This window comes from Rhincodon typus, chromosome 15, assembly GCF_021869965.1.
Source record: "Rhincodon typus isolate 14 chromosome 15, sRhiTyp1.1, whole genome shotgun sequence".
Classification (NCBI taxonomy): Eukaryota; Metazoa; Chordata; class Chondrichthyes; order Orectolobiformes; family Rhincodontidae; genus Rhincodon; species Rhincodon typus.
In genome coordinates this window covers 1,244,644-1,269,673 of record NC_063346.1, presented here as the reverse complement: position 1 = coordinate 1,269,673, position 25,030 = coordinate 1,244,644, and the positions used below count along the sequence as shown (strand labels likewise).

Genomic DNA, 25,030 nt, shown 5'->3' with positions numbered 1-25,030 from the left:
CTACTTCTCTTTTGTTTTCTTGATGTCAAAGAGGGAAAAACATACTTGACCTAATCCTTACCAATCTGCCAGCTGCAGTTTCATCTGTCCACGACAGCATTGGTAAAAGTGACCATTGCACATTCCTTGTGGAGACGAAGTCCTGCCTTCACATTGAGAATAACTTCCATCGTGTTGTGTGGCACTATCACCGTGCTAAATGGGACAGACTTCGCACAGGTCTAGCAACTCATGACTGGGCATCCATGAGGCGCTGAGGGTCATCAACAGCAGCAGAATTGTACTCCAGCACAATCTGTCACCTCATGGCCCGGCACATCCCCCACTCAACCATTACCATCAAGCCAGGGGATCAACCCTTATTCAATGGAGAGTGCAGGAGGGCATGCCAGGAGCAGCACCAGGCATACCTGAAGATGAGATGTCAACCTGGTGAAGCCACCAAACAGGACTACTTGCACATCAAACAGCATAAGCAACAAGTGACAGACAGAGCTAAGCGATCCCACAACCAACCGATCAGATCTAAGTTCTGCAGTCCTGCCAAATCCAGTCGTGAATGATGGTGGACATTTAAACAACTCATTGGATGAGGAGGTTCCACAAATATCCCCATCCTCAATGATGGAAGAGCCAGGCTCATCAGTGCAAAAGATAAAGCTGAAGCATTCGCAGCAATCTTCAGCCAGAAGTGCTGAGTGGATGATCCATCTCAGCCTCCTCCAGTGGTCCCCAGCATTACAGATCCCAGTCTTCAGCAAATTCGATTCACTCCACGTGATGTCAAGAAACAGTTGGAGACACTGGATACTGCAAACGCTACGGGCCCTGACAACATTCTGGCAATAGTACTGAAGACTTGTGCTCCAGAACTTGCCACTTCCCTAGCCAAGCTGTCCCAGTACAGTTACAACACTGGTATCTACCCGACAATGTGGAAAATTGACCATGTACGTCCTGTACACAAAAAGCAGGACAAATCCAACCCGGTCAATTCCCGCCCCATCAGTCTACTCTCGATCATCAGTAAAGTGATGGAAGGTGTTGTCAACAGTACTATCAAGCAGCACCTGCTCAGCAGTAACCTGCTCAGTGACACCCAGTTTGGATTCTGCCAGGGCCACTCAGCTCCTGACCTCATTTCAGCCTTGGTTCAAATATGGACAAAAAAGCTAAATTCCAGTGGTGAGGTGTAAGTGACAGCCCTTGATATCAAGGCTGCATTCGAATGAGTGTGGCATCAAGGAGCCCTGGCAAAGCTGGAATCAAAGGGTTTCGGGGGCAAACTCTCTGGTGGTTGGAGTAATACCTGACACATAGGAACATGGTCATGGTTGTTCGAGGTCAATCATCTCAGCCACAGGACATCTCTGCAGGAGTTCCTTACGGTGGTGTCCTTGGCCCAACCATCTTCAGTTACTTAATCAATGACCTTTCCTCTATCATAAGTTGGGAATATTCGCCAATGATTGCACAGTATTCAGCACCATTCACGACTCCTCAGATGCTGAAGCAGTCCGTGTTCAAATGCAACAAGATATAGACAACATCCAGGCTTGGGCTGACAAGTGGCAAGTGATATTCGTGCCACACAAATGCCAGGCTATGACCATCACTGATAAGAGACAATCTAACCACCGTCTGTTGACATTCAATGGTGTTCCCATCACTCAATCCCCCACGATCAACATCCTGGGGTTATCATTGACCAGAAACTCAACTAGACTCACCACATAAACACAGTGGCTACAGGAGTAGGCCAGAAGCTGGGAATACTGCTGTGAGTAATTCATCTCCTGACTCCTCAAAGCCTGTCCACCATCTACGAGACACAAGTCAGGAGTGTGATAGAATACTCCCCACTTGCCTGGATGAGTGAGCCCCAACAACCTTCAAGGAGCTTGACACCATCCGGGATAAAGCAGCCTGATTGATTGGCGCTAGATCCACATGCATTCACTCTCTCCACCACCAACGCTCAGTAGCAGCAGTGTGTACTAGCTACAAGGTGCACTGCAGAAATTCACCAAAGATCCTCAGACAGCACCAGACGACCACTTCCATCCAGAAGGACAAAGTCATCAGACATGTGGGAATACCATCACCTTCAAGTTCCCCTCCAAGTCACTTACCATCCTGATTTGTAAAAATATCGCTGTTCCTTCACTGTCGCGGGAATTCCCTCCCTGATGGCATTGTGAGTCAACCTACAGGTGGTGGACTGCAATGGTTCAAGAAGGCAGCTCACTACCTTCTCAAGGAGCAATTAGGAATGGACAAGAAATTCTGGCCAGGCAGCAACGCCCATGTCCCACAAATGAATAAAAAAAAAGGCTCACTGGTCTGTCGTTCCCTGGCTTGACTCTGCTCACTTTCGTAAACAATGGAACAACGTTAGCCATCCTCCAGTCTCCCGGAACTTCGCCAGTGGCTAAAGATGAAGTAAAAATCTCTGCAAGGGCCTGTGCAATTTCTTCCCGCAACGTTTGAGGATGGACTTGCTCAGGCCCAGGGGACTTATCCACCTTAAAGCTCTTTCAGGCTGCAAAGACGAGCTCTCCAGTAATATGTATGAGCTCCAAAACACCCCCACTTATTTCCCTTATTTCCTTAGCGTCCATGATCCTTTCCTCAGTAAACACTTAGAAGAAATATTAGTTAAAAATCTCCCCCATCTCCTGTGGCTCCACACATAGACGGCTATGCTGATCTTTAAGGGCCCTATTCTCTTCCTGGCCACCCTTTTACTCTTAATAAAGCTATAGAACCTCTTGGGATTATCTTTAACCTTACCTGTCAGGTCCATCTCATACCCTCTATTTGCTCTTCTGAATTCCCTTTTCAATGTGTTCTTACAATTTTTATAGTCATCTAGGGATTTACTTGAGCCCAGTAGCTTAAACCCAATGTATGCCGCCTTCTTTTTCCTGACCAGAGCCTCAATATCCCTCGTCAGCCAGGGATCCCTAAATCTGTCAACTTTTCCCTTCACCCTAACAGGGACATACCGTCCCTGGACTCTTGATTTCACACTTTTAAAAACCTCCCAATTGCCGTTCGTTCTTTTCCTTCAAACAGACTCACCCAATCGACCTCTGCTAGATCCTGCCTAATGGCCCCAAAATTGGGCTCTGCGGACCTGTCCTATCTCTTTCTATAACTGTGTGGCCCGGGTGGCTCAGTCAATACAGAGGAATTTAAAATCTTCCACCAATATTACTCTATTATTCCTACAGGTACCTGCAATCTCTCTACATATCTGCTCCTCTAGTACCCGCTGGCTATGTGGGGGTCTATAATACAGTCCAACAGAGTGATCATCCCTTCTTGTTTCTAAGTTCTAACCATATGGCCTCATTTTATGGCCCCTTAAGAATATCCTCTCTAAGCACTGTTGTTATGTCCTCCCTTATCAAAAGGGCAGCTCTCCCTCCTCGCTTATTTGTACTTCTGTCACGCCTGTAGCTTCAGTATCCTGGAACATTGAACTGCCAGTCCTGCCCTTCTCTCAGCCATGTTTCTGTTATGGATGTAATATCCCAGTCCCCAGAGCCCATCCATGCTCTGAGCTCATCTGCCTTACAGTCAGGCCTCGTGCATTGGAATAAATGCACTTTGCATCAGAAGCCTTTTCCCTCCCTGTACTGTGCCCCTGGCTGTCCTGAATAGTAAACTTGCTCTCAATGGCTAATGTATTTTCCCCGACTTCCCCTCTCTTATTCAGAGTGCCACCTCCTGCTGTCAAACTAGTTTGGCAGGTAACACTAGCAAATTTTCCCATAAGGATATTGGACCCCCTCTGGTTCAAGTGTAACCCATCCCTCTTGTACAGATCACCTCTACCCCAAGAGAAATCCCAATGATTCAAGAAACTCTGGCCCCTGCACCAGCTCCTCAGCCATGCATTCATCTGGCCTATGTTTCTATTTCTATCCTCACTGGTGCGTAGCACTGGGATTAATCCAGAGATCACTACCCTTGAGGTCCTGATTTTTAACTTCTTACCTAAGTCCCTATATTCATTTCACAGGACCCCATCCCTTTGTCTACCTATGTCATTTATACTGATGTGCACAATGACCTCTGGCTGTTTACCCTCCCCCTTCAGAATGTTATACAACCACTCAGACATCCTTGACCCTAGCACCCAGGAAGGCGACACACCATCGTGGTGTCTCTTCTGTAGCCACAGAATCTCCTGTCTGCACCCCCTACAACTGAGTCTCCTATCAGTATCGCTCTGTCTGACAGCACCCTTTCCCGCTGAGCTTCAGAGCCGGTCACAGTGCCACTGACCTGCCTGCTGCTGCTAGCCCCTGAAAGGCCATCGCCACCCGCAGCAGTACACCTTGACACCATGTTCCCTCTGACCCCCTGTACAGTCGTGATGACAGTGGTGATGTCTCCCAGAATTTTTTTTTCCTCTCTATTCATTCACAGGATGAGGGCATCACTGGCCAGGCAGCATTTATTGCCCATTCCTAATTGCCCAGAGGGCAGTTGAGAGTCAACCACAAATGCTGTGGGTCTGGAGTCACCTGTAGGCCAGGCCGGGTAAGGATGGCAGTTTCCTTCCCTAAAGGGCATTAGTGAACCAGGTGGGTTTTTCCGACAATTGACCACAGATTCACGGTCATCATTAGATTCTTAATTCCAGATATTTATTGAATTCAAATTCCACCATCTGCCATGGCAGGATTTGAACCTGGGTCCCCGGAACATTATCTGGGTCTCTGGATTAACAGTCCAGTGATAATACCAGTAGGCCATCGCCTCCTCCTGTGATGACTATCAGCCACCCTCTGTGGTGGCTTATGACTGGAATTACTAATAGTGAGGGACAGAGTGGCATGAGAGCATGTGGCTGTACTCCATGTGTTGGAGGTGGATGATCGATTGTTCTATCTGTCCAAGCTCAGTGAGAAATGAGGCTGTGTCACGGTTGCTGCACGTTATTTAAAGCCAGTGGGTTGGTTGACAGTAAGGAGAACAGAGAATGCAATAGAGGATATGTGCATTGACGTTGCATGTGTCTGTGAAGCCCTTGGGAATCTGTTTTTTATGTTGAATCACTAAGCAAGCCTTGAAGTGGCTCCGGACTTTCTAACAGTTTCTTCCAGGAGCCGAAAATGTCTGGCAGATACTTCAAGAGGAAGGAAAATAGAAAAACAAATTTTGACAATCCATTGTACCTGGTGGGTTTGTGTTGACTGTTGCAGGCTATTACCTTACATCCTCTGTGACTACTGTATATTAAAATACAGATTTACAGTGTGTGTGGTGCAAGAATATTTGGGAGTTGGGACTGAGATAAATTGAACACTTGATGCATTTGTGAATTTTTACAGTTTGAAGGTCTTCAACTCAGTCCGATTGATTCATTGCTTCTTATATTGATAAATCCAAGAAAGGATGTTTGAAAGGACTAGCCTTTATCAGATCTCTTGGAAACATCTGAAACTGCTTATTTAAGCAATAATGTTATTGTTGTTATGTAAATGAGAGCAATGCATATGCCCACTGTAAAATACACAAACAACAATGACATAAATGACAATTTAATCCATTTTAGGTGGCATTGAGAAATTGCAAAATGTTAAACAGGACACTGGGAAACCTGCCGTGTTCCTCTTTGAACAGTACAATGGGTACTTTAATGTGTAATTAAACGTTAAATCAGGCGCATCTCAATTCCTCCACCTCTGCCGCATCTGCTCCCAGGATAAGGTGTTTTACTCCAGGATATCCTGGATATCCTCCTAGTTTATGGATTGGAATTTCCCCTTCTCTGTGATTAAGGATGCCCTCAACCACATCTCTTCCATTTCCCATTCTTCTGCCCTCAAACCCTCTCCCCAAAACTACATTAAGGATAGAGTCCCCTTAGACCTCACGTACCACCCCACCAACGTCTGAATCCAATGCATCATCCTCTGACATTTCTGCCACCTACAATCAGACCACCAAAAAGATATTTTCTTCCCCACCGCTGTCCAATTTCCACAGGGACCGTTCATTCCATGACTCCCTCATCAGCTCTACACTCACCACCAACTTCTCCACTGCACCCAGTACCTTTTCCTGCAAACACAAGGGATGCAACACCTGCTCATAGACCTGCTCTGTCATCTGCGCCCAAGGCCCCAAAAAATCCTTCCAGATCTGGCAGAGATTCACCTGTATTCATCCAAACTAATCTGTTGTATCTGTTGCTCCCAGTGTGGTCTCATCTATATCGGGGAGACCAAACACAGACTCGACGACCATTTGTGCTCTGCACGCGCTAACCAACTCGACCTTCCAGTTGCCATCCATTTTAATTCCCCCTTCCACTCCCCTGGCGACACGTCCATCCTTGGCCTCCTCCACTGTCAGAGTGAAGCCAAATGTAAACTGGAGGAACAACACCTGATATTTCACCTTGGGACCTTACAGCACCATTGTCTTAATATTGACTTCACCAGCTTCAAAATCCCTCCACCCCAGCCTTCCCCATGTCCATCCCTCCCCCTTCTCTTCACCTCCCTGACTTGACTGTCTTCACACTAACCTATCCACTCTACCCTTCCCACCAACCAATCACAATATTTTCTGAAGAAGGGTCTAGGCCCGAAACGTCAGCCTTCCTGCTCCTCTGATGCTGCTTGGCCTGCTGTGTTCATCCAGCTTTGCACTTTGTTATCTCTTAACCCCCTACGTGCATCCACCGACCACTATCCCACTTATGCTTCCCCCAGCCCTATTCCCCTCCCTTTATTTATTTCTGGGCTTCCCCTGCCCCTCCCCAATCCTGACGAAGGGTTTTAGCCCGATACATTGAATTTCCTGCTTCTCGGATGCTGTCTGACCTGATGTGCTTTTCCGCCTTCACATCTATTGACTCTGGCTTCCAGCATCTGCAGTCCTTACTGTCTCCATTAAATCAGCAAATTGGGCCTTGGTTCAGTGACTTGCTGAGGAGCAGTACTTCCTCAGTAGTGCTCCTCCAATAGTGCAGTGCTCCCTTTATGACTGCCCTTCTGTTATTGCAGTACTCCCTCAGTACTGACCCTCAATAAATACCCCTCCCACAGTGTGGCACTCTCTGACAGTGTGGCACTCACTTAGTATTGGCCCTCTGACACTGCAGTGCTCCCTCTGTGCTAACCTTCTCATAATGCAGCACATCCCTCCACTCTGACCCTCCAATAGTGCACCCCTTTGTCAGCACTGCCCGTCCGATAGATCTGCTTAGCCTTTGTCCAGCAGTTGAGTGTAAATATTTGGTTCAACGTGCTCTTTTTATTCATTTAACTTTTATTTTGTTACATAATTTTAGGATTAGTTCATTTGAAGCATGTACATTTCCTGTGTTTCTCTGTGAAACAACATTGGCTGATTATGATGCTCGGTGCTGAAAGTGTGACATTGTTGATGCATTCCTTTTCACATCCTAGAGTCCAACTGAATGGTATGGCAGTGGAAGTAGGAAGGAGTCCCTTCATGGATATTCTTACTGTTACTATGGAAGGATAAATAAAATAAAACTGCTGATAAACGAATCATGTTTCTAATTTAGTTATTTTCTTTTGAGGTTTGGGAGTACCTGTTGAAAACTGATTGCACAGAAATTCCTCGGATCAACATGTTCATGGCAGTGCCTACTATATATGCCAAACTCATTGAGTACCATACCAAGTACTTCAGACAGAGCCATGTAAAGGACTTTATATACAGTATGTGCCAGAGCAACATCAGGTAAATGAATAATCTCAGTCACCTCCCAAAATGCATCACTTCACACTTACCTAGATTAATCTGCATCTGAAATTTCTTCACCCAAAATTTTGCACCCAAATCATTTCTATCAATTACAACAGAGGTCCCAGCATTATCTTTATGGAACACCCCCACCAGTTACAGACCTCCAGTATGAAAAACATCCCTCCACAACTACCCTCTGTCTTCGATGACCAAGCCAATTTTGTTTCCAATTTACCAACTCACCATGGATCCCATGTGACTTAATCTTCTGGACTAGACTACCATGGGGGACCTTGTCAATTGTTTCAGTAAAGTCCATGCAGACAACATCCACTGCCCTATCCTCATCAACCATCTTCGTCACTTCCTCAGAAAACTTAAATCAAATTTGAGAGCCAAGACCTTCCCTGGACAAAGCCATGCTGACTATTCCTAATAAGTCCATTCTTTTCCAATTGCGAGTGTTTTCTGTCCCCAACAATCGTCTCCAATAATTTCCCTACCGCATATGTAAGGCTCATAGGCCTAACATTTCCTGGATTATTTCTGTTGCCCTTCTTAAACAAAGGAAAAATATTGGCTATTCTCCAGTCTTCTGGGACCTCGCCTTGACTACAGTGGATACAAAGATCTCTGTCAGAGCCCCAGCAATCTCCTCCCTTGCCTCCCTTAGTATCCTGGGATAGATCCCAAGAGGCCGTGCAGACTTGTCTACCTTAATGATTTTCAAGAAACCCAGCACCACCACCTCCCTAACATCAGTGTTCCCTTACCATCTTCCATGTCCTTCTCCTTGGTGAATACCAATGTAAAGTATTCATTCAGGACCTTAATGTGTTGCAAGGATTGTGCTGGATCCACTGCTTTTTGTCATTTATAGAAATGATTTGGATGTGAACATAGGAGGTATGGTTAGTATGTTTGCAGATGACACCAAAATTGGTGGTGTAGTGGACAGTAAAGGTTACCTCATTGTACAAGGGGATTTTGATCAGGTGGGCTAATGGGCCGAGGAGTGGCAGATAGCATTTAAGTTAGATAAATATGAGGTGTTGCCTTTTGGTAAGGCAAATCAGGGCAGGAACTGTACGGTTAATGGTAGGGCCATTTTGCCGAACAAAGAGACCTTGGGATACAGGTTCATAGTTCCTTGAAGGTGGAGTCACAGGTAGACAGGATAGTGAAGAAGGCAATTGGTACACTTGCTTTTATTGGTCAGTGTATTGAGTTAGTGACAGAAGAATTAGAGAGGATGTGAGGAAAATCATTTTTACATACAGGGTGGTGTGTGTCTGGAATTCACTGCCAGAATTGGTGGTGGAGGCAAAGACCCTAAACTAAAATACCTGGATCTGCATCTTTAGTGCTGAAGCTGCAGGGCCCCGGGCCGCGTACAGGGAGATGGGATTAGAAAGGGCAGCTGGTGTCTTTGGGTCAGCATGAACAAGGTGGGCTGGATGGTGCCTTCTATGCTGTACTGTCTCTATGGTTACTCGTGAATGCTAATGTTTGTTTCAGGTTCAACTTTGCATAATAAAAGATTTTTTGACATTGCAATTTAAGCCTGGAATCCTGCTGCCATCTTACTCTTGGTGCTTCCATGTATTATATTCAAATGTTTATGGTCAACTAAACCAGATTTTAACCAATATTCATCTTCTTCTTCTTATACTTGTGATTATAACATATCTGTCTCACTGTTGGCTGCATTTCCAAATTTTATGTTGTATGCAAATTTGGAAATTGTGCTCTGCATATCACTATGCCTAACTAATTAATGTACACAAGAAATAGCAATGGACCTAGTACTGGATTTTGGGAAACTCCATCATATATCTGGTCTGAAACACAGCCATTCATCACAACTCTCTATTTCTACCCCTTAATCAATTTTATTTTTATGCTGTTCCTGCCCCTTTTCAATTACATCACATCACGTCATGAGGTGTTGCTGTCTGATAGTTGTTTGCTGTATATGTGTCTTTTTAGGTTAATGGTTTCAGGATCTGCTGCTCTTCCTGAACCAATACTGAAGAAGTGGAAAGAAATCAGTGGCCACACGTTGTTAGAGCGATATGGAATGACTGAAATAGGAATGGTTCTCTCCAATCCAGTCCATGGAGTCCGTATCCCAGGTAAGCACAGAGTAATGTATTAAAAAGCATGTGAACGTGTGAGTGCCTGTGTTATGACCAGTTCCCAGGCAACATTCCCCAATTTGTTACAGTTACAGATGGGTACCCCAAATCCTTAAGTTACTGGGTCAGGAGTGATGACCTTTATTCACCTGCTCCCTTGGTTGGTCAGAGGAATGTTAATTTAAAATGGATATCATCTTCTCTGGATATCTTTTTCCTGAACAAACAAATTTATATTTTAAGAGGAGCTAATTTAACCAGGTTTTGTGTTTGCGAAAGATTTGAGTTTATTAGTTAGTAAATGTTTCGGCCATCACGGTGGCTCAGTGGTTAGCACTGCTGCCTCACAGCGCCAGGGCCCCGGGTTCAATTCCACCCTCGGGCGACAGTCTGTGTGGAGTTTGCACATTCTCCGCGTGTCTGCGTGGGTTTCCTCCGGGTGCTCCAGTTTCCTCCCACAGTCCAACGATGTGCAGGTTAGATGGATTGGCCATGCTAAATTGCCCATAGTGTTCAGGGATATGTAGCTTAGGTGGGTTACAGGGGTTGGGTCTGGGTGGGATGCTCCAAGCGTTGGTGTGGACTTGTTGGGCCAAAGGGCCTGTTTCCACACTGTAGGGATTCTATGATTCATAAATGCTAGAAGAAATAATAAGACAACACACATACACAAAGTTTAGGAGAAGGAAGTGAGTCTAAACATAAGAACTAGGAGCAGGAGTAGGCCGTCTGGCCCTTCAAGCCTGCTCCGCCATTCAGTAAGGTCATGGCTGATCCTTTCGTGGACTCAGATCCACTTACCCGCGTTCTCATTGTATCCCTTAATTCCTTTATTGTTCAAAAAAAATCTACGTTTTTTTTAAAAGCGTTTACTGAAGTAGCGTCAACTACTTCACTAGGCAAGGAATTCCATAGATTAACAACCCTCTGGGTGAAGAAATTCCTTCTCAGTTCAGTCCAAATCTGCTCCCTCTAATCTTGAGGCTATGCCCTCTTGTCCTAGCTTCACCTGCCAGTGGAAACATCCTCTCTACTTCTATCTTATCTATTCCCTTCATAATTTTATATGTTTCTATAAGATCCCCCCTCAATCTTCTGAATTCCAATGAATAAAGTCAGATAAACATTGTAAAATGATATACAGATCAAACTGAGTCATTTGTGAAGTAATTAGTAGAATGGTGCGGTTGTTATATTGTATGGTACAGTAGCGTTGATGTCAGTAGTTGAGCAGTTCATTTTGAGATTCTTGATTTTCCAAGTTGATTGAAATCTTTTGTCCTGGTTCCTTAGGACAGTGATTGGCTGGAAGTACTCAAAGTGAGAGTATGTGTCTTGAGTTCTTTTACCTGCAGTGTAGGAGTGTGTAATGGCTTGTTTTTGGCTGTGAGCTACAATTTAAACTCTCGACTAAACTCCCATCTTCACAAAACAGGCAGAAACACAAAGACAAGACATGAATGTTAAGAATGGATAAAGAAACAAAGATCAGTGAAATGCAGTTCAATAACACCAGGCTGGACCAGAGGATTTGATGAGTTGTTTTAAAGAACAAAGAAAATTACAGCACAGGAACAGGCCCTTCGGCCATCCAAGCCTGCACCGAACCAGATTTCTTTCTCTTTTACATTCATTTTTAATTTTTTTCCATTGACCTAAGTTTGTTTGCATGCAGATGCTCTCTTTCATTCACTTGTTGAGAAGTCATCCCTTCACCTTTAAATGTGCCTTATTCTTGTCAAAGGATTTGCAGAGAAAAGAGAGTGGAAGACAACAGCTATTACTAGAGAATTTCTAGTTCAGTCAGGAGTGCACCTCAGGGGGATGCTCTTCACTTAATTGGAGTCATACCTAGCAGAAAGAAAATACAAAAGGTCCAACAATTCAGCATTCCCTCAGTTTGGAACTGAAATGCCAGTTTAGATTATGTCTCTAAGTCTTGTAGTGGAGATTATTGAAGAACGTGCAAAGCTTTACCAACAACAGTATATTATCTTTAACAAAGAACAGTACGGCATAGGAACAGGCCCTTTGGCTCACCAAGCCTGCGTCAACACATGCCTTTCTAAGCTAAAAACCTTTTGCCCCATGCAGTCCATATCTCTTAACTTCCCTGTCTATCCATGCATTGCCAAGCTGCCTGTAAAACGTTGCTATTGTATCAGTGTTCACCACCACCTCTGGCAGCGCATTCCAGGCACTTACACCTTCTACACCTTCTGTGTAAAAAAAAAAATTTGTATCTCACATCTCCTTTAAGTATTCCCGCTTTCACCTTAAACCTATGTCTGCTAGTAATTGACATTTCTACCTTGGGAAAAAGATGCTAACTATCCATTCTATCTATGCCTCTCATAATTTTTTTTTATATTCATTTGTGGGATGTGGGCGTCGCTGGCTGGCCAGCATTTCGTGCCCATCCCTAGTTGCCCTTGAGAAGGTGGTGAGCTGCCTTCTTGAACAGCTGCAGTCCTCCTGCTGTGGGTTGACCCACAATGCTGTTTGGCAGGGAATTCCAGGATTTTGGCCCAGCGGCAGTGAACGAACGGCGATATATTTCCACGTCAGCATGGTGAGTGGCTTGGAGGGGAACTTGGAGGTAGTGATGTTCCCATATGTCTGATGCCTTTGTCCTTCTGGATGGAAGTGGCCGTGGGTATAGATGGTGCTGTCTGAGGATCTTCAGTAAATTTCTACAGTGCATCTTGTGGATAGTACACACTGCTGCTACTGAGCGTTGGTGGTGGAGGGAGTGGATGCTTGTGGATGTGGCGCCAGTAAAGCGGGCTGCTTTGTCCTGGATGGTGTCAAGCTTCTTGAGTGTTGCTGGGGCTCACTCATCCAGGCAAGTGGGGAGTATTCCATCGCACTCTTGACTAGTGCCTTGTAGATGGTGGACAGGCTTTGAGGAGTCAGGAGATGAGTTACTCGCTGCAGTATACGAGCTTTTAGCCTGTTTTTGTAGCCCCTGTGTTTATGAGGTGAGTCCAGTTGAGTTTCTGATCAATGGTAACCACCAGGATGTTGATAGTGGGGGATTCAGTGATGGGAACACCATTGAATGTCAACAGACAGTGGTTAGATTGTCTCTTATCGGTGATGGTCATAGCCTGGCATTTGTGTGGCATGAATGTCACTTGCCACTTGTCAGCCCAAGCCTGGATATTTTCCATGTCTTGTTGCATTTGAACAGGGACTGCTTCAGTATCTGAGGAGTCACAAATGGTGCTGAACATTGTGCAATCATCGGCAAACATCTCTACTTCTGACCTTACGATGGAGGGAAGGTCATTGATGAAGCAGCTGAAGATGGTTGGGCCTAGGACACTGCCCTGAGGAACTCCTGCAGAAATGTCCTGGAGCTGACCTCCCACAATCATGACCATCTTCCTTTGTGCCAGGTATGACTGCAACCAGTGGAGAGTTTGCCCCCAATACCCACTGATTCCAGTTTTGCCAGGGCTCCTTGATGCCACACTCGGTTGACTGCAGCCTTGATGTCAAGGGCTGTCACTCCCACCTTACCTCTGGAATTCAGCTCTTTTGTTCATGTTTGAACCAAGGCTGTAATGAGGTCAGGAGCTGAGTGGCCCTGGCGGATCCCAAACTGGGCGCCACTGAGCAGGTTATTTCTGAGCAGGTGCTGCTTGATAGCACCGTTGATAACACCTTCCATCACTTTACTGATGATTGAGAGTAGACTAATGGAATGGTAATTGACCGGGTTGGATTTGTTCTGCATTTTATGTACAGGACATACATGGACAATTTTCCACATTGTCGGTTTGATACCAGTGTTGTAACTGCACTGGAACAGTTTGGCTAGGGGAGTGGCAAGTTCTGGAGCACAAGTCTTCAGTACAATTGCTGGAATGTTGTCAGCGCCTATAGCCTTTGCAGTATCCAGGGTCTCCAACCGTTTCTTGACATCACGTGGAATGAATCGAATTGGCTGAAGACTGGTATCTGTAATGCTGCGGACCATTGGAGGAGGCCGAGTTGGATCATCCACTCGGCACTTCTGGCTGACGATTGCTGCGAAAGCTTCAGCCTTATCTTTTGCACTGATGTGCTGCGTTCTCCCATCATTGAGGAAGGGGATATTTATGGAGCTGCCTCCTCCAGTGAGTTGTTTAATTGTCCACCACCATTCACCACTGGATGTGGCAGGACTGCAGATCTTAGATCTGATCTCTTGGTTTTGGGATTGCTTATCTCTGTCTATCACTTGCTGCTTATGCTGTTTGGTGTGCAAGTAGTCCTGTTTGGTGGCTTCACCTGGTTGAGACCTCATCTTCAGGTATGCCCGGTGCTGCTCCTGGCATGCCCTCCTGCACTCTTCATTGAACCAGGGTTGATCCGAATTCATAGAAGCCTGGTACTCCACGAAGAAAGCCATCAACAAACACATAGAGCTCAACCGCGTGTACACACCACTGCGAAGGAAAACCGCAAGTGAGGTAATCCAGCTTAACGGACTCCAGACGGTGGGAGACACAACAGCGCTTCATCGGAGGCTGCACTGATGATGTTATCCAGCAGGCTAACGAAACGTCTGCGAAACAACGAACCAGCTCGGCGAGCTAACCAACTACAATGTCCACAACCTGAGCTACAAATCTACTCTAAAACCTTAAAGACAGTATGGTGAATCATTGGAACTCTCTTATTGAAAAGGAGGTGGAAGTAGAGTCCTTGAATTTTAGAGATGGCGTTGTTTCAGAAGATCAGGATGTAGCTTGAGTGAGGATGAGGAATAGTAGGAGAAAGAAGTCACTGTTGGAGTAATCTATAGGCTCCCCAACGGTGACCACAATGTGGGATGAAGTATGCAGGAAGAATATTGGTTGCTTATGATTATTGCTGACCCTTTATCACAAGTTATTTTAATCTACATACAACCTTGAAAAATTAATTGGCGATAGTAGCCTGGATGAGAAGTTAATAGAATGCTTTTGAGAGAGTTTCTTAGAGCAGCACATTCCAGAACCAACCAGAGGGCTAAGTTATACTGGACTTGGGATTGTGTAAAGTGACAGGGTGAATTAATGATCTCAAAGTGAAGGTACCACTTGGTAACAGTGACTACAATATATTTGAATTGAAGATGATCAAAGCAAAGTACTGCTGCTACTGGAAATCTGAAACAAACACAAAAGATGCTGGAGAAATTCAGCAGGTCTGGCTGTATCTGTGCAAAGAGAAACAGCACTAATGTTTCAAGTAGAAAGGGTGGAGCGGAGTTTACAGCCCAATGACCTGAATTGTCTTCACCAGCTTCCAAATTTCTCCACCCCACATTGTCCATCTTCTGACTCACCTGTCCGCTCCACCCTTCCCACTGACCAACCACAATAACACCCTACCTTCATACACCTATCTCCATCCCACCTACTGTCCCCCCAGCCCCTATTTATTTCTGGGCTCCCTTACCCCTCCCCAGTCCTGACAAAAGGTTTTTGACCAAAACGTTGACACCCTCTTCCTTAAATGGCAAATGGAGTTTAATATAGATAAGTGTGATGGGAACCTGAGGGGCAACTTTTTTACTCAGAGGGCAGGGCGCATATGGAATCAGCTGCCAGTGGAAGTGGTTGAGGTGGGTACATTAACTACATTTAAAAGGCATTTGGATGAATACATGGATAGGAAAGTTTTAGGAGGATATGGACCAAGTGCAGGGAAATGGGGTTAGCATGGATGGACATTTTGTTCGGCGTGGACCAGTCTGAGCTGAAGGACCTGTCTCTGTGCTGTAGGACTCTGTGACTCTCTAAGGGGTGATGGATTAGGATTTTAACAACACTTATTGCTATCTATTATATCTCAGCTTAACATTTATTTGGGCTTTTTTTGTATCTTGGAAGGGTATTTACAGCAGTCTTTCTAACTGCCTAATGTATCTGAAAGAGTATTTGTATGGATTTATACCTATTACATCTTGAGAAGGCGTATTTATATGGTGTTCTCACTGCCTTTTTTTGAAATCTCGGGCACTGTAAGGGTTTTTTCCTCATTTATCTAGGACCGTATGGGTGTTCTCTTTTTTTATTAAAATGTACAATGTGGTATTTACTGTCCATTGTTTTGGCAGGACCTTACTGTCAGGAGGGGGTAACAGGGAATTCTCACTGCCTTTTCTATCACAGTGTTTGATTTGAACCTAGGAGCTGTTGGGACCCCTTTGCCTGGAACGGAGGTGCGCATTGTGATGGAAAACCCTACAAGGAATCATTCTTCCTACACTGTCATCGCTGAGGGGAACAGTAGAGAAACTAAGGTGAGGACAATATAAGCTCACAGTAAGGCTGTGAGGTATACACACAGTGTATACAAGTTGGTAAACATTGTCACTTTTCCAGTTTTGTTAGAGCTGTCCCATCTTGTGAATGTTTAAAATTGGATAGTTCTAACTAATGTGTAAGTCTTTATATATGCCTAGTATATCTGTATAATCACTGTATAATTCTGTGCTGTGCATCCAGTGATAACTGGATCTGGGGTTTGGTTTTTGTTATGGTGCATTTATATAGAATAGAGAATCTGCTGTGCAGAACTGGGCCCATTTGACACAATTGATCTCTGCAACCTTTATTCTCTTTACATTAATTTCACACTCTGCATAAAGAGGTTTCTGCTGAATTTTTCACTGAATTTATAGTTGGGTATCTTGTATACGTGACATCTAGTTTTGGACTGCCTACAGCGGCAGTGTTTTCTCCACATCTGTCCTATCAGATCTTAAAGATCTCTTTCAAGTGATCATTCAGCCTCTTTTTTTTTTGTGAGAAACAGCCTTCTATTTAATCCTTCATGATATTTACACAATGTCACTTCTGATATTGTTTCTCTTAATTGATTTTTTTTTAACCTTTCCACGTTCTGTGCGTTTTCCAATCATTGTAATGTACAATAAAGAAGGAAGCCATTTAGCATTTTACAAGAATAATCAGTTAGTCCCATTGTATTTTACAACATGAAGGCCATACCAGAGTACAGTGCTCAAAGTGATACACCCAAAGTTTTGCACATCTTTAACATAGATTCTCTGCTTTTCAATTTTACCCTCAAGAAATTTGTTGGCCTTACTAACCTACTTTGTAGAATATTTGTATCTATATCCCTAAATTCTCCTGCTGCTATAAGCCATTTAGATTCATATCCAAGCAGTATGTGGCTCTATGTTCTTCTGACCAAAGTTCATCAATACAACACAATCTAATACAGCACAGGAACAGGCCACCAAGGCTGCATTGATTCTGATCCTTATTTAGACCTGCTACTTATTGCCCATGCATGGTTTATATCCCTCTGTTCGCCTTCCATTCATGTGTCTATCAAGATACGCTTTAAACAATGCTAAAATGCCTGCTTCCACCACCTCCATTGGCAGTGTGTTCCAGGCACCCACCACCCTTGGTGTGAAGAATTTTCCCTGTACTTCTCCCCTAAACTTTCCTCCACACACTGCTGCTATTGAGCTTTGATGGTGGAGGGAGTGAATGTTTGTGGATATGGTGTCAGTCAAGTGGGCTGCTTTGTACTGAATGATATCAAGCTTCTTGAGTGTTTTTCCGAGCTGCACCCATTCAGGCAAGAGGGAAGTATTCATGTGTCTTCTAGATGGTGGCTAGACTTTGGGGAGTCAGGAGGTTAATTGAATGATTATTAGTCTTTCACCTACTTTTGTAACAGTACTCATATGACTAGTGCACTTGTGTTTCTGGTCAATGGTAACTCTGAGGATGTTAATCATCGGGTATTCAGTGATGGTGATACCATTGAATGTTGAAAATGTTCTTTGCCTGGCATTTGTGTGCTGTAGATGTTACTTGTCACTTGTCAACCAAACCTGGATATTGTTCAGATCTTTTTGCATTTGGTCATGGACTACTTCAGTATCTGAAGAGTCACGAATGGTGTTGAATGTTGTGCAATCATCAGTGAATATCCCCAATTCTGACCTTCTGATTGTCAGAAAAACCCATCTGGTTCATGAATGTCCATCAGGGAGGGAAATTTGCCATCCTGGCTTAGTGTGGTCTACATGTGACTCCAGCCCCACAGCAATGTGGTTAACTTTCAACTGCCTCCTGAAATGGCCTGGCAAGCCATTCATAGAGTCATAGAGTTACACAGCACAGAAACAGACCCTTCGGTCCAACTCACCATGCTGACCAGATGTCCTAAACTGATCTAGTCCCATTTGCCTGCATTCGGCCCATGTCTCTTTAAACCTTTCCCATCCTGATGCCTTTTAAATGTGGTAATTGTACCCGTTGTCCAGCACCAACTCTGGCAGCACATTCCATACATGCAGCAGCGAGACCAGAATTGAATGCAGTATTCTAAAAGTGGCCTCACCAGTGTCCTGTACAGACGCATAATGACATCCCAACTCCTGGACTGAATGCACTGACCAATAAGGGAGGTGTACCAAATGCCTTCTTCACCACCCTGTCTACCTGTGACTGCACTTTCAAGGAATTCTGCCCCTGCACCCCTAAGACTCTTTGTTTGGCAAACTCCCCAGGCCCCTACCATTAACTGTATAAGTCCTGCCCCAGTTTGCCTTATGAAAATGCAACACCCTCACATTTACCTAAATTAAGCTCTATCTGCCATTTCTTGGCCCGTTAGCCCATCCGATCAAGGCGGGAGATAACCACCTTGTCCGCTACACCACTAATTTTGGCGTTATCTGCAAACTTACTGACACCACCTCCTATATTCACAGTCAAATCGTTTATATAAATGATAAAAAGCAGCAGACCCAGCAACGATCCTTGCAGCACACAGCTGGTCATAGGCCTTCAGTCCGAAAAACAACCCTTCACCACCTACCTCTGTCTCCAAATGGCAAGTTTGCCCTAAATTTCATGTGATCTAACATTGCTAACCAGTCCACCCTGCAGAACCTTGTTGAATGTCTTCCTGGGCGCATAGACAACGTTTGTTGCTCTGCCTTCAACAATCTTCTCAATCACCTCTTCAAAAAAAGGTCAATCAAGTTAGTGAGACACAGTTTCCCATGCACAAAGCTATGTTGACTATCCCTAATCAGTCCTTGCCTTTCCAAATTTAAGTAAATCCTGTCCCTCTGAATCTCTTCCAACAAATTACCCACCACTGACGTCAGGCTCACTGGTCTATAGTTCCTTGGCTTTTCCTTACAGCCTTTCTTAAATACTGGCACCACATTAGCCAACCTCCAGTCTTCTGGCACCTTACCGGTGATCCAAATGTCGATGATACAAATATCTCAGCAAGGGCCCAGCAATCTCTTCCGTAGCTTCCCATAAAGTTCTGGGATACATATGATCAGGTGCTGGGGATTTATCTACATTTATGCGTTTTAAGAGCTCCAGCACCACCTCTTCTGTAGGATAATGTTTTATAAAAAAGAATGTTTTGGATTGTTGTAACTGGTAATCAAATATTCAGTCTGTTAGATGATACAAGAATTTAAAAAACTTACATTTATATTGTGCATTTGACTTGTCAGCTACATAGCAGATTACTGCAGGAAGTAAATTATTTTTGAAGTTTAGCTCTCATTATGTAAGCAAATGAAGCCGCACAGCAATCAGAGAAATTACCATTTAATAACAAAACAGAAATTGCTGGTGAAACTCAGCCGGTCTGGCAGCATCTGTGGGAAGAAAGCAGAGTTTACATTTCAAGTCCAGTGATTCAGAGGGGTTTAAGTGGCACAGCTAAATATCAGCCAACTACACTCATTTGCTATTTTTCATCTAGTGCTGTGGAATCTATTCCATTTATCTGAGTTGGCAGATTAGGCCATGGTTTAGGATGTAATCTCAAAGACAGCTTCTTCAACAATGCAGCACTCCCATATAGTGCATTAGAAATCAACCTCTATTTTCATTGAAACATATAGAATACTGGGAGTCCTGGATAGAGTGGATGTGGAAGATATATTACCACAAGCGGGAAAGACAAGGATCTGAAGGCACAGAAACAGTGAAAGATTGACTGTTTAGAACTGAGATGAGGAATTTCTTTAGCCAGAAGGTGGCGAATCTGTGGAACTCATTGCTCTACAAGGCTGTGGAGGTTAAATCATTGAGTGTATTTAAGACAGAGATAAGTTCTTGATTAGTAAGGGGATCAAAGGTTACAGGGAGAAGGCAAAAGAATGGAGTTGAGAAACATATCAGCCATGATTGAATAGTGGAGCAGACCCGACAGACCGAATGACCTAATTCTGCTGCTATATCTTATGGTCTTATGAGTGCTGTAGTTTCTTGATTGGGCCTTGAAACCATCACTGTCTCAGTCAAATGAAAGAGTGTTGCTATAGGCCAAGCTGACAGTCTTTTCAAAGACACTGGCTTATGTACTGGGTCTGTAGGATAGGGCCAGTTGTGTACAGGGTCTGTATAACATCTAGATGAAGGAGTACATCTCTTCTCCGGAGATGTTGTAAAGACTCAATGAGCTAGATGTCCTTCCCCAAACATGAGTTCAGTGTTATTCATATTTAATGTAAGTGAGTTCTTAAAATGATCTGTGGTAAATGTCAAATTCTGCACCATCTCTACCTGTAGCAGATGAGCAGTTAAAATGATTCACTGTAATAAGATCAGAGTATGCTGCAAATAATTTCCTTTTTATCGGAGGCTAAACACTGCAGCTGTCAGCAACTGATACAACAAAGGATATCAGAGATAGGCAGGAAATTGGAATTCAGATCGTAATCTGTTCAGCCGTGATTTTATTTAAGAGTGGAGAGGGTTCTTGTGGCACAATTGTAGTGCCCCTACCTGTGTGCCAGAAGGCCTGGGTTCAAATCCAAATTGTACTGATGTATGTCATATGTCCAAGCAGTTTGATTAAAAGTAACTATTTAACAGCAGAGCAGGTTCAAAGGGCCAAATGGCCTGTGCCTGCTCCTAGTTGAGATGTCTGTAATGTGCATCCTCAATTTTAATAACTCCACAATTGATAGCTGTGCTTTCAGCTGCTGAAGACTTTTGGAGTTTTCCTAGACTCTGGAATTTCTTTCCTAATCCTCTCTACCTCACATCTTTCAGACTTTTTAAAATCTATCTCTTTGACAAAGCATTTAGTCACCAATCCTAATATGTCCCTAAGTAGCTCCATGTCAAATATTATTTACTCACCTACCCATGAAGGGCCTTTGTCATCTAACAATGTTAAAGGCTGTACGTATAGGTGCATTGATGAGACAGATATGCCTCTCGTGCAGTAACAGGTGTGTTTTCAACAATGACACTCCATGCAACATACTGGGATTGAATGTCTGGGTGGCGCTGAATCCATGGTTTTGTGTTGATAGGTGAAACCTGGAATGGAAGGCAAGGATGGAGAGCTGCTGGTTAAAGGAAAGTCAGTGTTTCGAGAGTATTGGAACAGAACAAAAGAAACACAGGACTCATTTACATCGGATGGTTGGTTCAAGACAGGTACCATGTAGTGCCACCTTGCTATGTAAACCTTCCATTGATCAATCAACTGACATAGATCATCTAGAACTCAGCATGGAAAGGAGAACCAGATATTGATTACAATAGTAGCTCAGGAGACATACATAATGTCACCTATAAAGTACCAGCAGGTGTCAGAGTGTTATAGTGGAGTTTATCACAGCATTACAATGTATCATTGTGCTACAGCGAGGGGTACATCAGTGTGTTACAGAGTGGGGTGTGGTGTCGTACATCAGTGTGTTACAGTGAGGTGAATTAAGTATATCGGAGTATTACAGTGAGGAGGTATATCAGTGTTACAGTGAAGTGAATGAGGAAATATCAATGTGTTACAGTGAGGATTGTGGAGTGTATCAGTGTAGCATTGAACGATGTGGGGTATATGGGGTGTTACAGTAAGGGATGTGGGGTCTGTCACTGTGTCACAGTGAGTGATATGGGGACTGTCAGTGTTACTTGGAGATGAGTGAGGTATATCAGCTTCTTATAGTGAGTGGTCTGGGGTCTATCAGAATGTTACAGTGAGGGGTGTGGAATCTATCAGACCATTACTTTGGATAGTATGGACTGTATTGGTGTTACAGTGTGGGATATGTAAGTGATTGTGCACACACTGGTTTACAATATATCAGGGTTCCCTCCATAATTTTTGCTGAGATATGTATTGTTTCAGTTGTGAGACTTATCTTGAAGCCGCAGTGATTGGAGACGTGAGAACCATGAGATTTTTAGTCACATAGTGTGGCTGATTTGACAGGTGGAATGTGAGGAATGTTTTCGGCACATCCTGGGCTGAGAAAGAGCTTTATCATTTAATTGTGGAACTCTTGGCCTGTGACACAGGCTCCGAGAATACAATACCTGATGTGCTCCTTAGATTCCTTTGTTTTCCTAACTCCATTCCAGCGCACACCTCTTGCAGCTTCAGCTGAACAGAAATTAATTCAATATCTGCATTGCCCTGGTCACACAGAGCAAAAGTTCAGAAAACTGACTTCTCCACCCAGGTACCAGTTGTGACCTCGTGTTAACTAACTGTAGGCTAACAGAATACACAGTGCTAGCTTGGCACTATCTAGTCTGGTTGCCCAAATCTGCTCAAATGGTGCTCTGGGAAGGTAGTTAGAGCACAAGATCAGTCAGTAATAAAATAAGAAGTGCCTAATTGAGAATGAATACAAATCTGGTAGCAATACAGGTAAAACACATCCTGTGTTATCTTTACAATCATGTAATCTCAGCTCTCTGTGCAACTGTATCTCACTGAATTCTTCCTGCGTGACCATCTGTCACTGAGTTCTCCCAGTGCAACTGTATCTTGCTGCTGCTGATACAAAGATAGGTGGGAAAATATAGTGTCGAGAACATAAGGAGCCTACAAAGAGATACAGATAGGTTAACTGAGTGGACAAAGATCTGGCAAATGGAGTACAATGTGGGAAACTTTAAAATTGTCCATTTTGGCAGTGTGTGCATTGTCACTTACAAAAAACATATTATCTGAATAGTGAGAGGCTACTGAGATCTGAGGTGCAGAGAGATCTGGGTGTCTTAGTGCATGAATTACAGAAGATTAGAATGCACGTACCACAAGCAATCAGGAAAGTAAAAAGTATTATGTTTAATTGTGAGGGGAATTGAATGCAAGAGAAGGTTGGTTATGATTCAGTTTTACAGGCAGGTGAGATTATCTGGAGTACTGTGTACATACAGAAGGATGTTAATGTGTTGGAAGCAGTGCAGAGAAGTTTTATGAGTCCAATACCTGGAATGAGCGGATTACCTTCTGAGGAAAGGTGAGACAGGCTAGGCCTGCCTGTATCCTCTGGAGTTTAGACGAGTTGGGGTAGCTTAATTGAAACAAATATAAATCCTGAGGGAATTGACTGGATAGATGTTGAAAGGATGTCTCTTCTTGTGGGAGAATCTAAAACTAGGCTCCGGTCAAAGCGATAGCAGCAGCAGGATAAATACCCGAGGAGTGAGACCTGGACTGAACAGCAGCAACAGAGCGAAGGACAGTGAACCGGAGGGTCAATAGTGGCAGCAGGATAAATGCCTGAGGAGCAAAGTCAGTCAGAGTGAACCTGGGGGTGAACAGCAGCAGGATAAATACCTGTGGAGCGGGGTCAGTCAGAGTGAACCTGGGGGTGAACAGCAGCAGGATAAATACCTGAGGAGCGGGGTCAGTCAGAGTGAACCTGGGGTGAACAGCAGCAGGATAAATACCTGAGGAGCGGGGTCAGTCAGAGTGAACCTGGCGGTGAATCTCAGGTGCAGCTCCAGAGGTGACATAATGACTCAGAAAGTGACATAGACTTGGCTGCTCATGTCCCAGGTCTGCAAACTGAGTGACTGTGTCTGGAGAGAGATAAAATACTTAATTTTTATAGTCCCATTCTGCTGGGAACAAAGCCAGCGTGAGAGACTGGAGTTTGGTGACCAGTGGGTAGTGTTTGCAGAAGAACGCTGTCCCATGGAATGCTACTCCTCCAATTTGTCGGAAGTCAGGGACACTTCCACTGTTCATGGTTACCATGTTTACATATCAGCTGCAATTCCAGGAGCTGTGGATGGACTCACTATGGAGCACCGAAGAGACTGAGAATGTCGTGGCTAGCATGTTTAGTGAGCTGACCACAGCACCAGTAAGGGCTACACAAATGGGGAAGAGTTGGGTGACCACCAGGAAGATGAGTAAGTGTGGGCAGGCAGTGCAGGGGTCCCCTGTGGCCATTCCTCTCTCAAACAAATATACCACTTCAGATACTGTTGGGGATGGCCTCTCAGGAGAAACACAAATATACCACTTTAGATACTGTTGGGGATGGCCTCTCAGGAGAAAGCACCAGCCAGATTAGTGGCACCACAACTAGTACAGTTGTATGGCAGAGAGGTCCCAAGGGTAGCTGAGCAATAGTGATTGGGGACTGTATAGTCAGGGGCTCAGATAGGTGTTTCTGTAGCTGCGAGCAAGACTCCAGAATGGTGAGTTACCTCTCTGGTGCCAGGGTCAAGCCTGTCTCTGAGTGGGCACAGGATATTCTGAAGAGGGAGGTGGGTAGCCAGAGGTTGTGGTTCACATTGGTACTAACAAAATAGGCAGAAAGAGAGATAAGGTCCTGAAAGGGGAGCTCAAGGAGTTAGGTAGGAAGTTGAAAATCAGGACTTCAAGGGTTTTAATCTTGGGATTACTGCCTGTGCCACGTGCCAGTAGTGCAGAAGATAGTACAGTCAAATACATGGCTAAAGAGCTGGTGTGTGAGGGAGGGGTTCAGGTATCACAAGTAAGGCAGACGAACTTAAGAGCTTGGATTAATACAGACAACGAGAATGTTTTAGCTATTACAGAGACTCGGTTGTGAGAGGGACAAGACGAGCAGCTTAATATCCTGGCAAGATAAAGAGGGATGTAAAAGAGATGGGGGAGTTGCTGTATACTGAGAGAGGACACTTTGGAGGGCTCATCCAACAAGGCCATATGGATAGAGCTCAGGAAAAGGAAGGGTGCAGTCGTTTTGGGCTTGTACGACAGGCCTCTTAATAGCCAGCAGGTGATAGAGGAACCGATATGTGGACAGATAATGGGAAAATGTAAGAACAGCAGGATTATTGGTAATGGGAGTGGGTGTGGGAGGGCTGTGTTAATATTCTAGGGCATGTCAATATAACAAA

The 25,030-nt window shown here is 44.3% G+C and overlaps 1 protein-coding gene across 1 annotated transcript in view; it reads left to right on the top strand.

The window, feature by feature from the left end:
- Positions 1 to 7,578: 7,578 nt before the first annotated feature.
- LOC109922101 (malonate--CoA ligase ACSF3, mitochondrial) overlaps positions 7,579 to 25,030 on the top strand; it is a 39,450-nt gene continuing 21,998 nt past the window's right edge. Inside the window, exons 1-4 of the mRNA XM_020522123.2 lie at positions 7,579 to 7,737; positions 9,733 to 9,878; positions 16,049 to 16,161; positions 21,205 to 21,331. Of these exons, the coding sequence (XP_020377712.1) occupies positions 7,625 to 7,737; positions 9,733 to 9,878; positions 16,049 to 16,161; positions 21,205 to 21,331 (499 nt within the window). The 5' untranslated portion in view covers positions 7,579 to 7,624. The remainder of the gene's footprint in view (positions 7,738 to 9,732; positions 9,879 to 16,048; positions 16,162 to 21,204; positions 21,332 to 25,030) is intronic.